The sequence below is a fragment of the Ixodes scapularis genome, unplaced genomic scaffold (genome assembly GCF_016920785.2).
Source record: "Ixodes scapularis isolate PalLabHiFi unplaced genomic scaffold, ASM1692078v2 PGA_scaffold15__6_contigs__length_5221840, whole genome shotgun sequence".
Classification (NCBI taxonomy): Eukaryota; Metazoa; Arthropoda; class Arachnida; order Ixodida; family Ixodidae; genus Ixodes; species Ixodes scapularis.
The window spans coordinates 809,289-832,314 of record NW_024609841.1 but is presented as its reverse complement, the minus strand read 5'-3'; the positions used below and the strand labels follow the sequence as shown (position 1 = coordinate 832,314).

General features: G+C 43.8%; 1 protein-coding gene across 1 annotated transcript in view; it reads left to right on the top strand.

Moving 5' to 3' along the window:
• Window positions 1-22,274, top strand: part of LOC115321591 (connectin-like) — a 43,261-nt gene extending 20,987 nt beyond the window's left edge. Inside the window, exon 3 of the mRNA XM_040220878.1 lies at window positions 21,745-22,274. Coding sequence (XP_040076812.1) covers window positions 21,745-22,274 — 530 coding nt within the window. The remainder of the gene's footprint in view (window positions 1-21,744) is intronic.
• The last annotated feature ends 752 nt before the right edge of the window (window positions 22,275-23,026 follow it).

Below are 23,026 nucleotides of genomic sequence, written 5' to 3'. Positions count from 1 at the left end.
GAGACACTGCATTTGGTGCAGAGCGTAGTTTTCTTTCTGTTCTGGACAGTGACAATAAATTTGAGGGTGTATTTTTGCCCACAAAATTGTATTTAGTTAGAATTGTATTTGAAAACCCATGTTTTAGTATTTAAATACACACGTCAAATGCATTACCCAATTTGTAATTAAATACAAATGCAAAATACACAAAGTATTTGAAATACGTATTTCAAATACTTGTATTTGAAATACTGCCCATCCCTGCATTGACCTTTCAAATAATGTCCCACATACAAATATCTTGGTGTAACTATATCAAGCTATCTTCGCTGCTCTTAGCCCATTCAAAACTGCTATTCATCACCATTTTCTAAATTACGTATGCGTCGTCAAAAACTCAAAAAAAAAGCTTCACGGGGAGGATCCCGTTAAATTTCAAGCGTAATAATCCCTGGTGCGATCAAAGTTGGAACCTGCTAACATAGCTGGGAACCCGAGCACGAAATACAAAAAAAAAGCCCCAACTTAATAAGGTAAAAAAAAGCTATTTATGTAAATCATAAGACGCTAAATTTTACATCTCCATAATTGGCAGCAAACAAAATAAATAATCCGAGCAGCGTAGAAGGATTGCAAGATTAATATTTTTGTCGCTATTTTTATTATAAGCCGTTCATTGGTTGTGTTTATATTTTATTGACTTGTAGAAAAACCGTAAATAGATCAGTATTCTGTAGTGACAATATTCTCTCGAACTAACATTTTCAAATAATCTTATTTTCCGCGCACATGCGCACCAAGAAGACAGATTAATCGTCAAAAACACTCTCAGATTATAATAATAGAAACACTTTCAATCAGTTAATCCCGCCCCATATCTAAATGAATGAATGATTTAAAAAAAGTCATCGAAACTTTAAAAATGCAATTATTTTGTGTTTTATATACGCATTTTGCGATTCAGACGTCACAATATAAATGGTTGACTGATGATTGCTTATGCTGGCAATGTAATCATACAGTTATTTCGCTCGTGTTGGTTTTAGTGGGGCGTTTTATTTGAGTGGAAAATAGTTGTAGAAATGTGTTTTTTGCTTTACATTTTCCTGTTACTTACCGTTGCTTGGTTTTGAACTTCACACCTGCTGGGGAACACTCCAAAGACCTGTTGTACGTTCAAAAGGCACATAAGTATGCAAAAACAAAATACACCTAAGGTTTATTTAGTATAATTTTACTGTCCTTTATGCTGTAGTGATATTCAGCGCGCTTCGTTCCAAGTTTCGGGTACTTAGGGCATTGTAAGCTTTATTAATTCCTGTTGATTTTTTAATAGATAAAAAAAGAACTCGTGCAAAAAAAAAAAAAAAAAGTTTCTTTAAGTACAGTTGCGGACGATACGATAAAGTCCAGGCGAGTGCATGGCTCCGAAGATTTATCGAACAAGGGATGGCTGAGTTATCATTGAGGCTATTCTGTACACAAACGGTATTTACAACAGTTTGTTCGATTTCTGTATAGTTCCTCCTCATTTGGTTGGCAAACCATTGCTGAGTCAACACCGATAGTAGGTGCGCTTGGTGAAATAAAACAGAAACTGCTTATTGTCATTTCTCTTGTGAACGTACTATCTTACATCTTACATCAACATGTTGCAAATTATTGGAACATGTTATCCTAAAGCATATCACTGCTTTCGTCGAAAAAAACAACGTTTTTGGTGTATGCCAGCACGGTTTTCGATCCGGATTGTCAACCATCACCCAGTTAACTGAAAGCGTGAACAACTTTTCCTCGGTTATAAATCGAAGAAACCAAGTGGATGTCATCTTTCTAGACCTGTCAAAAGCGTTTGACAGAGTCTCCCACAACAAACTAATTTTCAAGTTAACGAAAATCCTAAGCGACGGACAAGTTGTAAATTGGATTAAAGACTACCTCTCTGGACGATCTCAATTCGTGAAAATTAACGGAAATAGCTCAGCTAATAAGGCCGTGTGTTCAGGAGTACCTCAAGGTTCAGTACTCTCCCCCCTTCTCTTCCTGCTCTATATTAATGATATAACTGATAACATCGACATCAACGTTAGACTCTTTGCTGATGATTGCATAATATATTCTGAAATAACAAATTCTTCGGACCACTTAAAAATACAAAGCGCGCTAGACAAGATCTCAGACTGGTGTAAAGAATGGCAGATGCTTATTAATACAGACAAAACAGTAGCCATGTCCATAAGTAGGAAAAAAAACATATTTAATCATTCTGATAAGATCAATGGAAACAGTATACAAAACGTTCATGAGTTCAAGTACTTAGGTGTCCTGTTCACAAGTTATCCTGACTGGGGCATGCACATAGACGCAGTGACCAAAAAAGCGCTAACGAAATTATGGTGCACAGGAAGGCGATTAAAATACGCTTCCCGCGATACGAAACTTTTAGCCTACACGACACTTATTCGGCCTGTGCTTGAATATGCCAGCCCTGTTTGGTTCCCCTTCACAAAAGCTAACATACAAAAATTGGACAAAGTGCAGAGGCTCGCTGTAAGGTTTATTACTAATAAGTTTGGCACGCGAGATTCACCATCTGAGCTGTATAGAGTGCTCGGCGTGCAGCCATTAGAAATAAGAGCTAAGCTCACGAGATTGAAATTGATTTACCAAATAGCCAATAACTTGACTAAAATAGAAAAATCTAAATACCTTATTCCCCACGATGGAAGAGAAACCCGTTAAAACCATGGCAAATTATTCAGGGAGTTCCAACCTAAAAATAATTGCTTTAAATTTTCAATTTTTTCCGCTAGCAGTCCAGGAATGGAACAGTTTGCCCCGACACGTTGTTCACGCTAGCTCGCTGAAACAGTTCATGGATGATGTCGAAGCGCTCATGATGTGAACATACCATGTCTCATCCACTCCGTTTGTTTCATATACTTTTTATCCTCTGTGTAACTGTTTTTTCTGCACTATGGTTATGCATCTGTGTTTTCGTACCACCCTACAAAAATCCTCCAATGAGGATTAGTAGTATCGATAAATAAATAAATAAATAAATAAAAAAGTGATCGCCCACCATGCCGGACCAGTGGATTTAGCCACGCTTAATTTTATGTTTAGTTACGAGATGCCATAACCTTCGGCGAAATGAGAATTGATTCAGAGTCAACTGGTCAAGCGTGGAGTGACGACGAAACGGTCGCTGGAGCCACGTATTTGTTCAGTTTTCTTGTGATATAAAGCGCGGCTGGCCTTGTGAGCCACATTCTCGCCTGGTCTTTTTTAAATCGTTCGCAACTGTACACACCACTCGCACGTTGCTGAAACAAATATGAGAGTAGAAAAGTATGCTCGTGTATTTTTTTTTTCGAAGTTATTATTAATATTTGTTTACATTTCGCAAATCTACGCAGAAACACACACATTCGCCTCCATCTCTTGAACAAGTGACTCGTTTTTTTCCTGTAAGTCATTCACACGATGGAGGGAAGCCAACTATACGGAACACGTGCAAATATCGAGAGACAAGTGAGGAACACAGGTGGGCAATATGAGGTTTTAGCAGTGTTTCCGATATCTCCAGTAGCAATACCGTATACACCCCGGAGGCCTTAGCGGGTGCAGCGTATTGCCATCGGGTACCGTTATCGGAGTTATTGAAACGATTTATTAAAGCTTCCTAATATTCCAAGCCGGTCGGGCCGGCATTACGCCGAGTTTTCCTACGGGCGCTAAACGCACATTTTTGATTTGCTGCGCAGTGAATTCAAAATATAGAGAAAAATGTTATACATGTTGTATTTGGGAGAGACTGGCCTTGGACATTTTTGACAGAGGCCTGTATTACCTTTTACCAAGCGATAGCCTAACGAGATAAACATCGAGCCAAACGGAATTCCCTTCCAACTAATAAAATCGAACGAAGTTGTCATTTATAGGGTTTTTTTGTTTCTTGAAAGCTGTTACCCAATACGATGATCAGTCACACCTGTTACAGAAAAGGTTTGATGGAGCAGACGTTGAAAAATGTTGTAAACAAGGCACATAAAAAAACCTTAATTAGAAATAAACGCAGCAACTGTCTCTCCTCTACTTTTTTTTTCTTGAGGGGGGGGTGGGTGTAGTTTGTGTCAGGTTTACCAAAGCGCACTCGGTGCGTTTGTATAAGCCGAGAGTGTCAAGCACCGCTGTTTGAAAATACCCGAAGCTGCATCTCGGTCTGTTTTGCAGCGGAAGCAGCTCTATACGGTTCGAAAACAATGGGCGTGTTCTCGTTCCTCCGAGTCGACATTTTTTTTAAGCTGAATGCACACAGACAAAAACACGTGCAAACGCGACTTCAAACAGCCGTGGTTCCTCGATGTGCGCCCCTATTGTGCATTCGTAAGTTTGTACGGGATGAGGTAGAAGCTACGAGTTGTTTCGGCTACTTTGGCCAGCTGGTCGCCGAACCTCGCTCCTTTCAAAGAAGCCACTTGAATGCAAGGTCCGTGTGAATGAAAGAAAACGTCCCGCGACGTAGAGAGCGACATGGGTGACACCAAGGTTCTGTGAACCTCGGCGGTTACAAAGCTGTGCTAACTTATGGAATGTTGGGCGGCGTGTTTTTTTCCCCATCGGAGGGTCAACGCAGATCATGCGTTAGATTACTGCGAAATTGCTAAGTTACAAACGCGTTCAGCATTGTTTACTTGTCTAGGTTTCTATCGTCTGCGAACTATAGCGCTTTACCCAAAAAGAGTGAACTCAAGAAGCGAATTCCATTACGCTAGCTTTCTTCTTTCTTCACTTGTTTCTCGAAGTTCAGAGTGCACAGATTTCCGGCGTGCACTTTCCCAAGTTTCTGCGTGAGTGCTGGCTACTATGCTCTTGGAACGTCAGTATATGTTTTTTTTAAGTAAAGAGCCCCGTCTGAAGTGTTGTCTGCGAACTACAAGCGAAGGGCAGCCCAAGTTCCATCCAACTCTCAGATAACATTGGCATCCTGAAGATGTATCATTTTGAATGGCGTTTTATGCTGCATACTACCGATGCTCATAAATAAATGTCAAAAATACACGCGAAGATGGGTGTTGACTGTGTTGGTTTTGCGGAAAACCAATCTCCGAAAATGGCGACAGCGTCAAGCGAGGGAAAGCAGAGAGGGTGTACGCATGCGCAGAAGCTCACTGGAGAAAGGTCAATTATTAGAATTTTCGGGGGGGTCAACTTTCCCAGTAATCATTGTCAAAACAAAATTGTTTCCATACTTGTTATTGAAGCAGAAGCAGCATTGCCATGGGACCGGCACAGAGCGGTCATCGTGTTGACTGAGTGACTAAATGAACACTTGAAAGGCCTTTCAAGTGCACAGCTGGGCAGTATTCTGGTAGGTAATCCTGAGAGTATGTGTTGCGCTTTGTAAAAAACTTATTTTGGCAGACATAAGACTCCAGAAAAAAAAACAAAAAAAAACGTCCTACTTCAAAAAAAGGTACGGAAAAAAAGATTCAACGCACTGTTCTCGCCGCGGGTGGGTAAACCTTTCTCGAGCCACAAAAAACAGTACTAACGAGATAAAGATAGAACTCTTGACGAGATAATAACAAGTGAAAGAAAAACAAAGTAGTCGAATCATGGAAAAAGCCCGCACTGTTTCCTTTCTCGATAACAGCCGCAGTGAGTTCGGTCACGTTAGCAGCATCCTCGGATGCCCTTGTCCCGGGTTTGAAGCGAATCCGCAAGGTACAATTTTCTCGGACGCCGTGCTCGACGCAGAAACGTGGTCGGAATGTGGATAGTGCAGCCAAAATGAAAAAGAACTTGTGTCGCGATGCCACTTTGGGCAACCACAATACACTCTCGAAAGTGACCCTTGTCGCCTCCCTTTGTTGTCGTGTCTCCTTGTGCCCTTTCCTGCCTGGATGGTGAAAAATCATCCGTAGTATTTCTTACATAACATAAAAGGACGCCCAGGGACAGTCCTGTGAAACATGCTGGCTCGCGTCTAGTTTTAAAGCCGCACCTTTTTAAAGAGGAACCTTTAGTATATACCGCTCTGAATTAATTATTGGTGTCACTAAATTACGAAATACAGTGTGTCCCAAAAATTTACAAGGTTTTTTTTGTTTTTTTTTGAAAAAGTTAACTACGCACGACCGAGCCCTATTCTGCGCCCAAATGTAACGCTGGCGGTCCACACGAGGCGCCGGAGTTTGAATCTAATCGTGAACTTACACAAAAGTTATAAGCGATTTTTTTTTTTTTTAATTTTTTTATGGGAAAATGGCAGCCGACGGAGCTTTCGAGTACATGGAGTTGAATGACGCCAGTTACCTGAAAGAGTCAAAAACGGGCCCTGTTTTTCCATCAAAAGTTTCAGGAAATCACCTATTGCTTTTCAATGACATAACGGATAGTCCTTAAACTTTGGAACCTGGTTGGAACCGCTACCACTACATTCCGGGGGAGAATGAGCTTTCGGCATTGCGTAGTTTATTTGTAAATGAAAACCCGTAACTGCTTTATACCCTTTACGATCTTTTTTTCTCCATGAAATGGCAGTCACAAAGAGAAGGGAGGAACGAGGAACATTCGTCCTTTTAACTTGCAAAAAAAAGGGACCACGTGATCTGGCGCCTACTCCGCCAAGGTTGATCATAGCCACTCAATGGGGCTGGAAGAGCACGGGGAACGTGACGAAATCCCTACATCGTTAGAGTTCGGCTATTCCCGCCCCGCGGCGATTGGACACGTCTCTACATGAATGTTCGCCGAGGCGCTGATTGCTAGGGACACACGTCGAGTGTTCACGCTATGCACCTGTCCCATCAGAGTCGGATTCTATGATAGCCCCCGAAGGTGCAATTCCAGACATTATAACCCACTCTGCGATACCCATGAGTACCGCAATATAGCGAAAGATGGCCCACCTATATTTTTGACTGGATTTGCTCTTTTCTTTCTTTCAAAAACACGAAAAGATGGCTTATTTCTAGTAATTGCAGTACCCCGGAAAAATGGGGACCTCCGCCGAAATGGGGTTAGTTAGCTACGGCGGGAGATAAGCAAAGATTAATGACTGGGGAGGGCAGTTGTCCATGCTCCATTTTCTTTCAAAGTGAAAACAATTTTTTCACAACACGGGATACAGAAAGAGCATCTTAAACTTTTTTTTTATCGCTCACCGAAAGTTAGCGCACTCCTCATTTTCGCAGAATTTGCGCCGGCTTTTAGTTGTGCTCCGGATGTTACAGTAGGTTAGTAAAGTGGGGGAAGGCGAGAAGAAATATATCGTTGAGAGACCTTACGTGCGAGCATAGTTGTACAAGCACTGTAGTGCCCGTAAGCTGGAATAAATTAAAAAAAAAAACATTCTAATCATATGTTAGTACACTGCTCTTGCGATGAAGTTCGTATGTAGTGTACCAATTTATTCAACAAAACCAGCTTCTGGGGCCATTTGAAAAGTAGAATATCACAGGGACAGCAATTAGAGAAAGGCTTTAAGAGCGCAACCTCAGATACATGACGTGAATAAGCGCAGCACTGAGTTATGGATCGCTCCCACCGGTGACAACTAAGTCACTCAATAGAGGTGAAATCGATAGACCGAACATCTTTGCTGCTAATAGAGTTCTCACGAGATACATTTAGAATCTTGTCGGTTTCTAGTTGTAAGCGCCTTTTTCTACGGGCTTTATTGAAGAAAGCGCTCAAATACGTGTTGCCATTTCTGCTTTCTTCTGCGACCTGTTGAGCCGGATTGACGACTTCAACTTACTGCGATCTACAGCGACGTAAGTTCCCCGATTTATGCAAGACACGGTTCTCATCAACGGGGGTCCGCAGGTGACCCATAAGATATATAGCTCTGGTTTCGTCGGCGACGCAAGGTTTGAAAAGCGCTGCTCTAGATTCAAAAGGGGTGGGAACTACTTACTGCTGAGAGTGGGTGCTCCAACCAAGCTCCTCCACCCTTCGTTGCCGGCCAGGGGTGCCGCAGCTCGGAGCACGTGGCGCGACAGAACGCGCTGCTGAAACCAGGGATCCTGGATTCAATTCACCCTCCCTCCCCCCCCCCCCTCCCCCCTTGGCAGTTGGGATATGGATGAGCATTGGCGTGGGGTCTTCAGCCACAACTGCTAGATGCACGTTAAAACCCCAAGCTAGCTGTGGTACTGCACTGACTGAAGTTCGCATCTACAGCGTAAACCAGTGTCGCCGTACCTCAAAGAAAGGCAAACCTGATGATGTCTAAACATGTATGGTAAATGGTGACTGGTTTGTTGTCGGCAACCTCAGCGTGCGTTGGAGTACACCTTTAGCATACTTAGAAGTCTGAGCCCCTCGAGGGCTTGCGTGGCAGGTCGGGCATCCATCGCTCTTTCAGGTGTTTATTGTATATGTTATAATTGTTGCAGCGCACCGCGAGAGTCGGTGAGCACAGTCACCGGCTGCGGTGTAAATTTTTAATGGCGCGCCGTGCTCAAAGGACAGAGGTACCTGCACTCGAGGAACAAAATCATTTATTGGCAATACGAAAAGGCTAACCTGCTGGTTCTCTTTTCAAGCTGGGAAAACACGAACGAAAAAAAAAATAATATTTAGACATTTGAACAGTAAGGTGCACAAACAGCATACAAAAGCGAAATTTCTGAATTTAAGTGGTAAAATAAGGGTCATATAGAAAATGATCTGTACATTATTCTTTATAAACATTTCGCCTTAAATACGCAATTCATTACCTCTCTGTTCATTCACAATAAACAAGAACGGGAAAGATACAGGTCGGTGCATTGCTTTCTAATTCATGATTCTTGCTAGATTTACCAAGGACCGAGAGCCTTAGTTATAATACCGATTATATCTAAAGATGAACAGCCTACTGCGTATCTTGAACCGATAAACATGTTTGGCAAAGTGGTGGTGGTTATCTCTCATTAGTTCTAAGTCACGTACGGAAAGACTTCTTGATGCTGGCAACAGGGTCTGGTGAGGTGTGATATGATCTTGTCGGTGCCGTTCTCGCGGTACACGGAACTGGAGACAGGAATAGATTCCGTAAAGTCACAATGCACTTGTTGTCGTTTTAAGAGATGAAACAAAGGGAAGAGCGAATGGTGCTTCTGATACAATGCAGGAAAAGTGTTTTATTGCACAAATTCTTACCTGTCTAGAGAGCCCAATTTTCGCGAAGATTTACTTTATTTGTCCAAATTTTCTTTTACCTCCTCCCCCCTTTTTTAATCTTTTACTTTTGAAGTTACTGTCTCAGATTGCAGATCTTTTTTGATTTTTGTTTTCACTTTTAAGCCATTTTTTTACCACGATGATACACAAAAAATTTTATTTATTGCCGGAAAACGGGCGCTGTACTTAATTGGATTAGAAAGGAATAATGACGCAAAATGGAAAGGGGAAAGGAGTTCACAAACCACAAGCGGAAGCTTTTAACAGGAGCATAAAATTCAGTGCCTGTATAAAATTAATTGATGTCTACATTCCTGAAGTACCAATGCCTTTCACCAAATCCGCTTGTATAGTCAGCTAATTCTACAATTTTAGTTTATTTATCATGTTTTTAAATACGTTTTTCGCGCGAGAATAGCCGCTTTATTTTGGTAACCAGTACAGATGACTTGGACAGAATGTCTGGAAGGGAGGATCTAAGAAAATTAGCTTGTACTACGTGTAATAATTTGAATAACGGGGAACGTTATAACGAATACCTAAGAACTGGCTCCCACTGGCTGCTCCAAGACAGAAAAAACGTTCTGTTAAACAGTGAATATTTTCAGTACTAAGACAACTCAATGCTGTAGTATTGTAATATATAAAACTGTATAAGTTCTACCTCCTGACCGGGGCTTCTTTACATCAAATTATGACCCAGAGCATTCGTAAATTACTATTGCTATGTATTCTTTTGATTCGCGAACAATCTGAAATATAGAAAGAAAAAACAAGATCGTCCGAAGTTACTGTTTTCTAGCACACTTAACTTCCATACAAAAAGTCTTCATATATTTTCAACAAAACGTGCAGGTATACCGTGTTTTAAACTACACATCACTTTTTTTTCTCGCTGCTAACGTGTTTTTAGTTTTGTTTTCGCTATATGCTTATGATTGGTGCTTCCTAGCTTGAATGTCGCCTTTTTGTCTCCCTTTTTAATTTTTCATATTCACTTGAGTGCTCTTGTTTTTTTGTTCCACTTCTGATGGCCGATTTCTTCTCTTCAGTCTTCCGTTCAGGGATGTGTAAATGCGTTGGTTTTACTTGTATATTTTGTAAACCGTTAATGCTTTGATGCATTTATGTATTAGCAATTTACGAGGCTTACCAAAACACTACTTCCAAAAGGCAATCTATCTGTAAGTAATAAAAACATGTCAGCAATTCAGCCATTCATAGAAAGCTGCAAAGCACCAAAAGTAAAGTATAAAACCAAATTCACTACACGTCAAAAAAAAATTATGCAACCAAATAAAAATAATAAAGAAGCAGGGCAAACGAGCTAGAGAACAAGGTTAAATTTCGAGAATAATGAGCGTAAATTCCTCCTAAAATCCAAGCCAAATTAGCTTTCCCATTCCTGAAATTTCGAAAATGCCCGTTATGCACTTCTTGTTTAAAGCATTAAAGAAGTCACATAACGTACAAGTTGACGTGTGTCACTTCTAATATTTTTACTCTCCAGAGGCAAATTACGTTTAGAACATGTTGACTGGTATATAGTATTTGACATCAGTTCACGTAAGGCTAATAGGGAAGTACAAATAAGACCCGTAGGCAGTAGAGCAAGGGTCTCAGACACGCAGCCCGCGGCTTGCTGAGACGCGGCCCGCATTCATCCCGCGGCCGCGACCTCCGCTCCTTTGTTTCGTGCGCTACACGTCTCATCGTTTCATGTCGTCCACTCATTTTCACTCGAAACGTAGCTCTGCTCTTACGACGTGCTACCATCTTTTGGAAACTTCTGTTACATCTTTTTAATTGAGTATTGTTTGGTCCTAACTTTTGTTTCTGGGCTGTTCCTGAAGTTCATCACCCTTACGACAATCCTCCCTCTAGGCTACAAACACGATCCTTTTGCTCATGACGCACCTCGAATTCATGAACTCTCGCTTAGCAGGAACAACTAACTGCCAAAAATAAAGCACCAAGCTCAGTCTTGTAATAGAGAAATTTCAATTACAATATACAAATATTGTCTGATTCTGAAGTTAATTGAAGGACAGGGAAATGACAGTGTGCTTCCATCCATTAATCATTATGTGTATATGGACCCACGGTAGATGATCAATGCAAAATATATCAACGGCAAAAATGATCATTTACAATAAGCAGCGAGCACGAGCCTGTCCCCTTTACTAAAAAACAAAAACATGTAGAGTGTCGTTCAGAGACTCCGCTCCTTTGCAACGCAAAACGCTATTGCTGTTTTTATTTCTTTTTTTTTTTTTTTTTGCCATATTTTTTTTTTTTTTTTTTTTTTTTTTTTAAGGTTGGCGATTGATTTTTTGGGTTCGGACTATCTGGTGCCCACACTCTAAATGAGTTTGAGACCCCAACAGTGAAATTTGGGGGTTTTACGTGCCAAACCAACGACGGCCATCTGGCACGCTCCAGCGGAGGACTGAGGATTAATTTCGACCCCCTGGGGATCTTTTGACGTGGAACCGAAAGCTCGGTTTTACGACGCCTTCTCCGCAATAAGCCTCCGTCAGATTGCGGGCACCTCGGCCGGGATTCGAACCCGCCACATGGGGATCGGTGGGCCAGCGCTCTCGCCTCGGAGACAGCGAGGCGGCTGAGTTTAAGACCCCTGCATTAGAGTCCGTCGGGGCTAGAGAGAAGTGGTCTTCCTTTGAAACCGAAGGCAATTTACGAGTTGCCTTTGGTTTCAACTCGTCAACTTTAGAAGTTCCAACTCAACTTGCAAAGCAAGTTGAGTAGGAACTTCTAAAGAGCAACAAAGGATTTTTGTTTTGCTCGGTCTGGCTAGTTAAACTTCAGAATAAACTATTTTCTTACACATAACGCACGGAAAAGGAATTACTTAGTTGTTCGTTTACACGGGTAGTCTTTTGTCTTTCAAAATATATTTTATCAAAGCTCAAATTATTTTTTTTTTATCAGGTTGCGTTTTTCACTTTGCCCGGACAAGAAAACGACCACCTAAAGGCTCGTTCACACTCTTGCGACCGAGTACGACCGAGAGAGGCCAGACCGGTTTTTATGCCTCTTGCGATCTCTTAGGACCAGCTCCGCTGCAGAGCATCAGGTCCTAAGAAGTAGCAAAAGGCTTAAAAACCGGTCTGGTCCCTCTCGGTCTTACTCGGTCGCAAGAGTGTGAACAATTCCCTGACTGGGACGAATAATGCGTCTATACTCGTTTTCACCTCAAGAAGCGTAGTAAAAAAAGTACAGCTTCTTGCGGAGCATTACTAATTTCCCTTTTTATGCTGAGAATTGAGATATATGTAGGTGCCTTTTAGATTAGATATACGTTATTTTATCAAGACGTACACATTTCAAACGCCAAAAGCATCGCTACTGTCTCCGATGACAAAATCTTTTATGAACTATTTCGCGCGGCGTATGCATATTGAGCGAAACGTCCTTTTTTCTTGAGGTAAAAACGGGTATAGTAGCGCTTGCCGGGGGCTTAGATCAGAGCGTTTCGTAAGCCCCAGAAGTAGCTATGGAGGAAAATAAAACTGTTAAAAGCAACACCTGCTTTGCAACATAACGCACGCCAGTGTGGCTTCACGTGGCACTGTGAGGTCACGCGACACCGTGACGTCACATGTGACGGCTAGTGACGCGGTCTGATGACACGTCGAGCGGTCGCTCACGTGACGTAACGTCACGGTACACCGTGACGTCACAGAGGACCTATAAATGCTATGCATTTAGGGCGCCTTGTGAGGTATGCGATTATTATTCTTTTCCATCTTAGCTGCTGGCAAAAGTTCGGATAATTTAAACATTGATTTTAGTAAAGCAAGTGGTCGTGGTAGGTTGTGCATAATTAGAAAAAATAGAAAAGCGAAAAAGAAACAAAGTTGAGTGGCTGCCTGTCTTGACTGCTCTCTCGTCTTTGTCTTTTTCGAGCGATTTTGTGCTTGCATCGATTTTTTAAAAGTTCCCAGAGCCGTCTGCGAATTTTTTATGTGACAATGCGCCATTTTTACTAATTTACAAATAATACTGCTTCCCGTTTCTTCTGCCTTTCGAGGCTCCCTTCGCTCTTGGTTGCGCATGTAGCGGGTGTTTCACTTCATACATTGGAACAATATTGTAGTACTTCCATCATTATATGCCGAACATCACGTTCAGCAGAACACTATTACTTCCGTAGTTTTAAGCTCGCGTTTATTTTGTTGTTTAATGGTCTTTTTTTTATCTTCTGTCTAGGTCACCCTTCAATATCACTTTGAGTTCTCTTTGTTTCTTTTTGGTGGAGTTTGGAGGAAAAAAAACATCTGAGCATCTGGAAAGATTACGACCTTAGTCGGAAGACAGTATTTCAACGACGACCCTTTCTCCTTCGAGCTGCCGATTATTCTTCCCTAATGAGAAGTGATGTTTCGCGCTTAGTAGACGGAGACGTGACTTCTTCCGCCATTATTATTTTTTTTTGCCCTCTTATTTTAGAGAACATCACAAGGAGGGGGAAGGGGGGGGGGGGGCTAAAAGTAAGCTTGTAGCCAGGTTCCCCCCCTCCCCCCCCCCCCCCCCCATTTTTTTTCTGAGAAAGAGAAAAGCGGGAACAAGACGAGTGGGGGATTCTTGCGCCATTCCTCACAATGGCGAGCGAGGAAAGAACGAGCATGCAAAAGTGGACTGGGAGAAAAACAAAAACAAGTGACGCGAACGAACCATGGGTTTTCGACAGGGACGCCTCACCGTCGCGATATTCTTTATGGTGGGAGGAAAGCAGAGAAGTTGCCCCCGTTCGACAGTGCAAGCTGCATCCATCATCGCCGCTTCCCACGCCTGGCGGAGGCTTGGAATTCGGAATTCAGTGACAGAGGCGCCTGTCTGTCCCGCCTGAGGGATGATGGTCCTCAGTCGGCCCGCGTCAATACTACGTCACGAAGACGCAAAGATCGAGACAGGATGTTGGAAAAATCTTCTGGCAGTATTTTTCTTTTCTGCTGACATGTCTCATCTGTTAAGAATATCCAACCATATTGTCGGGGGGATTGCCGAATACCTCTACGAAGATGAGAATGCCGAATCGAAAGGCTCAGCATTCATTTCTTCACGGAACACACGGTTCAGGGGAAATAGTTAAACCTCACGTAAACAACAGAAAGTGCAAAGGAAGATGTAAAAGGTGGGCGTCCCACAAAAACACAAACACACAAAATTGTCTTTTTTTCAGGTTCTTGTTTGTTTCTTTTTGCTATTCCCGTTTTCTATTTTCTCCGGTTGTGCGCACTCTGAATTGGCGCTTTACTGGCTCCTTGCCATTAGAGCTTAGTGAAGGGCCTCACAAGCAGATTTGCACCAGGATATTGTTCAGCATGTTTATCGGAAAGCTTAACGATCGAAAACGCGCAGTAACAGCAATCTTGTACAGCACCTTAGACCCAAGTTGAGGACATGATGGTGGAGTGGTTTCTTAGACGCACAGAGTTACAACCTGTCGTTGAAAGGTGGACTCGGTTGCGACACGCATCTCTTCTAGGCACACTTGATAAAGTTTTCCTTCCTTTCTCTTTTCTTTTTATTTTTTTAATTTTTGCGCCTCCTTGAACGGCGCGTGAGCCAACATGACATTCTATATGGAGCGCAAGTTCGTCTGCTTCATTTGCAGAAGTTGTGGTGACGTGAGAACGCCGAGCTCCGATTGGTTCTGGTTGAAGGATAGTGGGTATAGCTCAAAGTAGCTTGCTTTGAGGTCTACCTACTATCCTTCAAGCAGATCCAATCAGAGCTCGTCGTCTTTGTGACGTCACCGCAACTCCTGGGTAAGAAGCAGAAGACTTGCTCTCCTCATAACCCTCTCCCTCGCTCTCTGCTCTCGTTTCTTTGTTCTTAGGCCTCTCAAGGCTTCGCCTTAATTTTCTTACGCCACCTCCTCGATATCATCCCCTCCTCCCAATCGCAAAGCCGATATAAACTAAGCTAGCGATCAAACCTGAAACGCCGATTCGAATGATTCGCACCCCACCAGAAGTAATGGCTATCTGTCTCTGCAGCTCAACCTATTTCGATTTTGCACAGCGGCGCCATTTTCATTTAATTAAAATACGAACATATAATTATATGTTGTGTCCGTGGATGTCAATGCTTCACCTTCGGCTAGTTCAGTGTTACTGTCGCCTTTGGAACCTACCAGTGCTGTTTGAGCTACAGGGGATTTCCCCCAAAAAAGCTCTAAGTTTTTTTGTTTTTTTTAAAATAAATTACCGATTGAAGTACGCTCATTTTTCGCCCAAATGTAGCGTTAACGGTTCAAACCCAAAGTCAAAGCTTCAGAAATGAACGTGAACTTAATAAAAATGATGCGATTTTCTGAAAATTTCTATAAGAAAATGTCAGCCGACTGACCTATCGAACACATGGAGCTAAATAGCGCCAGTTTTCGAAAACGAACAAAAAACAAGCTGCGTTGAAAGTTTTGGCAGAGCGTAATTTTTGATTGAGATAAAGGTTAGTTTTTACACTTGCATCTAGTTTAGACAGGCTGCTGCTACATTTGGGCGGAAAATGAGCCTTAACTGCGATGCGTAATAAAAGGAAAAAATGGAAGTTTTGTAAATTTGTTTCTGGGAACACCTCGTTGATAACGCATCTTGTTTAGCAAGAATAAAAAAGAAAAATCGAATTTTGATTGCGCGTACTTTGTTTTTTGTCCCATGGGTTTCAAAAGGTCAGTAATTGGTACGCTACCAAGCATACTATAACCGGTGTTAAAAGTAAAAATTTAGGCTTCTCTTTTATATACATATGTGCCTATTTGTCCTCTACTTATTTTTGTTACCCACTCCTGACTCATGTCAGTTCAGTTGAGGTTTTACGGCACAAAGTGTATACGACCCTATTCTATACAAAAGTTTCTCGAGGCTATATTTCAAAAGTTTTTGAGAATTATTTTAATTAGCTACACTATTGCACGGTAGACAATTATTTTCATGCCATTTTCAGTACGGACTAAAACAATCCATAGACATCGGGATGCAAACAACGATGAAAGCAAAAACTCAAAAACACCATTGATTTAGGTTTCATGAGGGCAGGCAGCTATTAGGTTCCAAATAGGACAATTAATGATGACCGCGCGGTCCCTACGAAATAAAATATTAACGCAGTAATATGATCAACCAAGTAGGAAAGGTTCAAAACTTATCCCTCACGCATAATGCTAGCGACCTCCGCCACCCTTCTAAACATTGGAGTAGCACCGTTTCTTTAAATGTTCGTAAAGCACCATTTAGAGCGGCAATATAAACTATAAAAAAAACATCAGTATGTTTTATTTTCTAGTTTTATTCTGTTTTATAACTTTTATGCTTCCGAAGCCAACGACGAGGAGACTGGAATCCGTAGTTTAAGCAGTAGTTATGGAGAATGTCAAACCACCGAACCAGGGAAAGAAAGATCTCAAATTGCCCTGCATTTGTGTTGTGACGTGAAACATTCTCGGTGTAGCACTAGTAACCTCCAGGCATTTCTTCTGGAGCTGTGCCTCCCGGTCTCTCCACACCTCTTCACCCGATTCACTCCACCCCCTGACTCCACCCACCCCTCTCACCCCATTGGTCCCTCTCCACCCTAGTGAGTCATTGACTCATTGGCCCATTGACTTTCCCCGTCGGGTCGGCCTGTGTCCGCGTAGTATGGGATTGATGACTGGTTGCGTGCAAACTGATTTTGTGCGTAGGTTACGTGACACCAATTTTCCCGCTAAATCTAGCGGGAAAGCTGAATTGGAGTATAGATCACGTGACCATGTCACGTGCATGGCGTCAATGTTTTTGTTAAATTTATAGGGGAAACTGAATTTGTGTTAAGACTGACCACTGGGTGAGATGGTGGTTCATGTTATTTAAAATTACAGCGCACCAGGATGAAACAAACTCACGCATACAGGCACACTTCAAATAAATCACAATCGCTCATCGTTGTATTGATTATCTGCTTCTACGAACAAAGAGCAAAGAACAAACCAAGAGTTGAGTCTGCCCTGAGCGATTGTGTTATTTTTTTTTCTTCTTCTTTTCAGTGTGCCTGTGTCCGTGAGTTTTATTTTCTTATGGTGCGCTGAGATGTTAAATAAGATCAAGTTGTGCACAGGTCACGTGACACGAAGTAGCGTGACGTCATTTTCCCCCCTTTATTTAGCGGAGGAATTCGTGGCTATGCTTTTTGAGTCTTCACTTCACCTGAAAACATAAGCTATAAACGTTTAATGTTAAAAGAAAACAAACGCAAACGACAGAAGGCACGAACAGGTCACGTAGTGTCTAGAAAGATTGATCCGAAAACTCGGACACTTATCATCGTCCCGGATGACGTGGCTCGGATGACACTCGGTGTCTGTTTCTCACATCATGTCGCAGTTCGGACCGCCCGAAAGGGCCGTCGTTGCAGACAATTAAACGAAGACTCAGCAAATACTCGGACAACCGCGTAATCGATCGAAGCAAACAGAACGGGAGTATTCGATGCACGGCCTTGTAGGATTGCTGGAACATCATGTGAGGGTCTGATTTTAGAATCGGGCAATGAAAAAAAAGTGAGCGCTTCCGCGGCCGGTGATGAGACAGGGGGCCTAAAAGCTCTTGGTTGGGCGAGACTTGTCGGCAAAAGCGCGATCTTTGTCTCTTCACAAATGCGAGATGGGGATATTTTGACGAGGCCTTCTAATGTATAAACGGGTGGTGACTCACCACCCGTTTATACATAATAAAAACCCTCACGGCAAGCACTTCGGTGCCCGCCTTATCTCTCACCACTGGTGAGAGATAAGGCGGGCACCGAAGTGCTTGCCGTGAGGGTTTTTATTATTATAATTACTGCAGGCCTTTTCTTGGAGGCCATTACAGGAGAGATTTAAAAATATATTAGCAATTTCACAAAACCTGTAATGGAATAAACTTATTCTCAACAAATTACAGAGAAATGACACTTAACAAAACTTTCAAAAATGATTCAGCGGGGAGCTGTTTGTGCACTGAGGTAATGCCAATTCATATTTGTTCACAAATTGTGTAAGGTTGGTTAGTAACAACGCTAACAAAGCAATAAACAGCCTCCACTCTTCAACCTCCAAACACGTCCGTATTCGTTTCAACGATTATGTCCAAGAATCTGAATTCAAAGCAGATTAACCTTTCTTTTTTTTGTTCACTTATGCTGAAATAGTGAGTGACGCGTTTGATTTTAATATCTTCGCCGATAAATGGCACTTTGAAGGGTTTCGATGTTTACTTCGCTAAATTTGGTGCAGTGCACATTTCACTGTATTTCATTTTGTTAATAATTCATCCAGTACTCCCCACTGAACTAACTTTTTCTCTTATTATACTGTCGTCCTATGCTCGTTAAATTATATTCGGTATTGAGAGAGTTAACCAAGTGTCTTATTATACATGTTTACTCGTTATTTCTAGGCGCCGAGAAAGTGAGGGACAGGAGCTGATAGGAAGGAACGCCGGACACCGGCGTTCCGCGTTCTAACGCGTTCGGAGAGTGCAGTGGAAACAAAAGCAGCTAGCTTTAGGTCTACCCACTAATCATTCCAATGAGAGTTCGGCATTCTGACGTCACTGCGCGCTCTTGTCTCCTTCTATCCGTCACTTTCTCGACGCCTTCGGTTTGAAGTACCTGGTTTCTAAAGTAGATGTGTTGTTCTTGATCCCATAATATACACGAGAAAGCTTGAGAAGACGCGCTGTTCTTCGCTTCCTTTTATGAAAAATAGCGTACCTAGTATTAGATAACTTTCTGCACGGGCATAGGCAGTAGATTTATTGTCATCGTCCTCGTGTGTCGAGATTAATTGATGGAATCAATTGCGTATGTCTGCTGTCCCCTTGAATCTGGTATATTTACACGTGCTCCGAAACCGCGGCAGCGAACGCATCCAACAGTCTGGATTTTCTTCACCTTTTCATGGTGCGCATAAGTGCACACGACTATCCAGCCGATTGTGTCCAAGTTGAGGGCAACTTGTTTGGAATAAAAGGTACTATTTATGCAAAATAAAGATTAATCTTAATGTTTTCTTCAACTGGCACGTTTGTGTCGCTTCGGTAAAACTGTAGAAGGATCGACTCTCTTTTTTGTTAGGATATTTTCTCGAGTGAAATAATTAATTTCGTTAGATAAGCAGTCATCGTGCGCCGACAAGGGAGCACAATGCATGCTTGTGAGACTTCGGCGGCGCACGTCGGGTACAGCTGTGGGTGACGAGCAAACGGTAACGATGCATGACGGCGTTAAAGGCCGACGGCCAGACTCGAGATTCTGCAAGACAGGGGATCCTCCTCACCATGGGGGATGAGGAAGCAGGCAATGGTGGACAGGGTAGAAGGGGAAGATAAGGAAGTGGGGGAAAAGTGGAAAGCGCACACTGGTCGTCGTTCTCTAACGTTAAACAAACACCAGACTTGATCGAGGTGTAAGTGACGAGAGGAGAATCCGCCACCAACGAAGCCACGACCGGCTATACTCCGTTTCTCCTTACGTCCGAGCGCAGCGGATGCCAGGAGCCATCGAGGCCAGTCCAAGGCCGCTTGAATGTCACGTGATCTTGGAGAGGGGGCACAGCGGCTGCGGAAAGTGGCTGTGTCCACAGAGCGGGATTGGCTGGGATAGCTCGTAGCGTGAGGTGCGTTCGGACGTCAGGTGAAAAGGGAGTATAGCACCGGAACAAAATCTCCACCCCACGGTCCACCAGAGACGCTCACTACACCGAATACGATACGAACAAACAACGGCGGGGGCAAACTGTCCCTCTGTCTTGAAAACAATGTCAGCTATCCATGCGGGAAGGGTTCACCTTGAAGAAATGGTTGGGGGCATTCTCTTCTGAGTCACCAATGTGCGCGTAGCTGGGCTTTGCTTGTGTGAGAAGTCTAAAGAACCGCAGGACCAAAATTTTTTTCCTCCACTCAACATTACAAGACAAAGAATAAAAGTAAGAACATGGCGACGTTTAGTTAGTACTGCAAGAATAGGCCACATTTGTCGCCCTAAACGTGCACTGCCTTTCTAAGCGACGCCTTACAATGTATTCTCGTTGCGCTGTGATCTGCCCCTTACTCCAATGATCGCCCCCCTTTCCGTCTCCACCAATCTGGGCTCCTGAACAACCAGGCAGTCGACATCATAGAAACGACAGCAAGGCGCGAGATAAAAGGGAGTCATATTAAACACACAAAAATTCCCGAAAACTGTATTCAATACTTTCCCGGCGACTTTGTGCAAACGGTGTATTCTTTATCGAGTGTCGTTATCGGAGCGCAAAAATGATCTTTTAAGACTTTTCAGTTACGTGTGGACGGGACCGAGCACGACGGTGCACTCTTAAAAAGATCGACGAACAGTGCGCGCTTGGATTACTTGTGCATCATCACATACGTATACAGATTATTGTGTCAGTAAAATTCCTTTACTCTTTTTGGCGCTAGAAATGTTACAGGACGAGCTAGCAACAGTACCCTGCCCGCTCCGCGGTAGTATGTTGGATACGCAATTAGGTTCACGACGTCTCTATCGGCCTTCCTGTCGGTCATGCACAGAGTCGAAAGCTTTCAGTATTTCACGTGACTGCCTTAGTGTGTACAAAAGCTCTCATTTCGGTCAATCGGGGGTGGGTTCTGATGTTCTACGGGCAAAGACGAACAAGGCGGAGCATCCACCGAGCTTTGGAACCCCGAATAAGAAACAAGCCAGCTTACCCGAACCAAACCACCGGAGCGAAGCGATAAATTATTTTCGCGAGGGATACCAGTGACGAACGTGAACATCACGTTCATCATTTGATTTGCTGCAACACTAGGACTACAGCGACAGGATGCCTCACCAGTGAGAAATTCCATCTTCTTTTGAAAGCCACCGACGTCGCGTCAGCGTCGCGTTGCGATGCGATTGGTTACCGCTTCGCAGTTCGTGAAAGCGGTTGGGAGAAATTGGTCCCGAAGCGGTTGGTAAGAACGCTCCCCAACCGCTCGATATCAGCCACTCGCGGTAGAGGACGCGCGGATCCGCTTCACGGATGCGGACCCGCTTCCAGTGCGAGCGCGCCATAAGCGCGGCACAAGAACAGTGGCTCAGTTGAGCCGCGCGCATAGCGAACGTGTCATCGGGTGAAGTTAGTCGGTCGTTCGGCGCATATTCTCTCCATTGAGTCCAGCCTTTAGGGCGATTGACTTAGGACCGCTGGGTTTGCGTCTGTTGAGGTGTCTCTCTTTTCCGGCGTTTCTCGAGCCCCCACTCTTAAAAGTAGACCAGGTGCTCGAAGTTGCACACGCGGACTACCGCAATTAGCTACCTCCGCTCTTGACCTTCGTGATGGCCAATCGCAGCGCGGCGCTGGTCATTCGCGGCCGTCAGCGATCTCGCCAACTTTCTCGCCGAGTGTTTAACTTAGAGCTCCAGTACTGTTCGACACTCGCTGTTTCCGATCCCGCTAAGTAAATTGATTAAATTTCATTACGTGTTCACGACAGTTTTCCCGCACAAAACAGCGTGCTCACTTGTCGAATGACTTGACTAATCCAGACCCTTCTCTCTCCCTTCTCTTCCCAGGCAACAAGTTCAGCTGCGACTGCCGCCTCGCCTGGGTCTTGCACCTGGAAAATGCCACCAGGAGCGACAAGTTCCGGCGCGAGCTGCGTCACGTCAAGTGCGACTTTAAAGCCCAGGGCAACCTGAGCAGCAGCAAGGTGTCCCGACTCAGTGCCAGTCAGCTGGGCTGCTCCGAGGACTACGCGAAACCCCGCTTCGGCACGGCATCGCGCGGCAAGGTTCCCCCGCGTCGTCCGCCAGGCGAAGACAAGGGACCACGCGGCGACGACGACGAGGGAAACAAGATCGTCGACGAAGGCGCCGTTTCGAACGTTCCTTACACGGTGACCCAAAATGAACGCGACCGGGATGCGCAGTCGATGGACAACGACGTGGAAGTGGTGCTCAGCCAGCAGAAGGCGCTGCGCAAACAAACTTTTAGGTCTCGAAAGAGCAACGGGAGCTCAGCTAAAGCCGCGGCGTTTGCTCTTCAGGCACTCCAGTTTATGGGACTGACTGCGTTCTCCAAGACCCTGTCTACGTGTAGCTGATCCATGATATAGCTAATTAGTGTTTTTTTTTTTTAACGAAAACAATTTGTGTTTGTTGAGTGAGAGATCTGAGTGATAAGGAGATCGGATTAGCTAGAAGGTGGTGACCCTAGTTTTCTACGATTAGCGAGAGAATGACGGATTGACTTTTGTGCCACACGATTTTACTATCCCAGCCTCCAACCAAGCAAGCCGGATCAAGCGTCCAATATACGAGGCTGTACAGTGAGGGTATCGCGCTAATTCCCCGTTTTGCGTCAAAGGTTTTGGTCACAGTGCCGTGGGCAGGAATGTTTTACGGGGGCGGCTGAGGTGGCTGGGATGAGCATGACTTGGGGTGCGGAGAAGCTGAGGGAACTTCAAAATACACGCGCATAATATAGGGTCGGTTGGATCTCGGGGGGCTGAAACCCCATAAACCCCCCTCCCCCCCCCCTCTCCTTCCTGGCTACGCCCCTTGTTGGTCACGTAGTAGCTCAATCATGAGCCGATCGGCCGAGTTATCAATATAAAATAGTTCACTGCTCGATTTGTTCAACAGTGTTGGAGCGGCGAATTTGCCTTAAATGGGTTGAGACCTTCTCGCAAGAGATACCTTAATGGCCGGTTAGTGCATGTACCTCAAGGCTGACGTAATGCGAAGGCAGCGGTGCTTCGGCGCTGATGCGAGATCTGCGCCGTGTCTATCCACCAACACAGCGTTTACAAACAAGGCCGTGTTTGCCCGCATCGGGTGTGGGCACTGAGCCTGC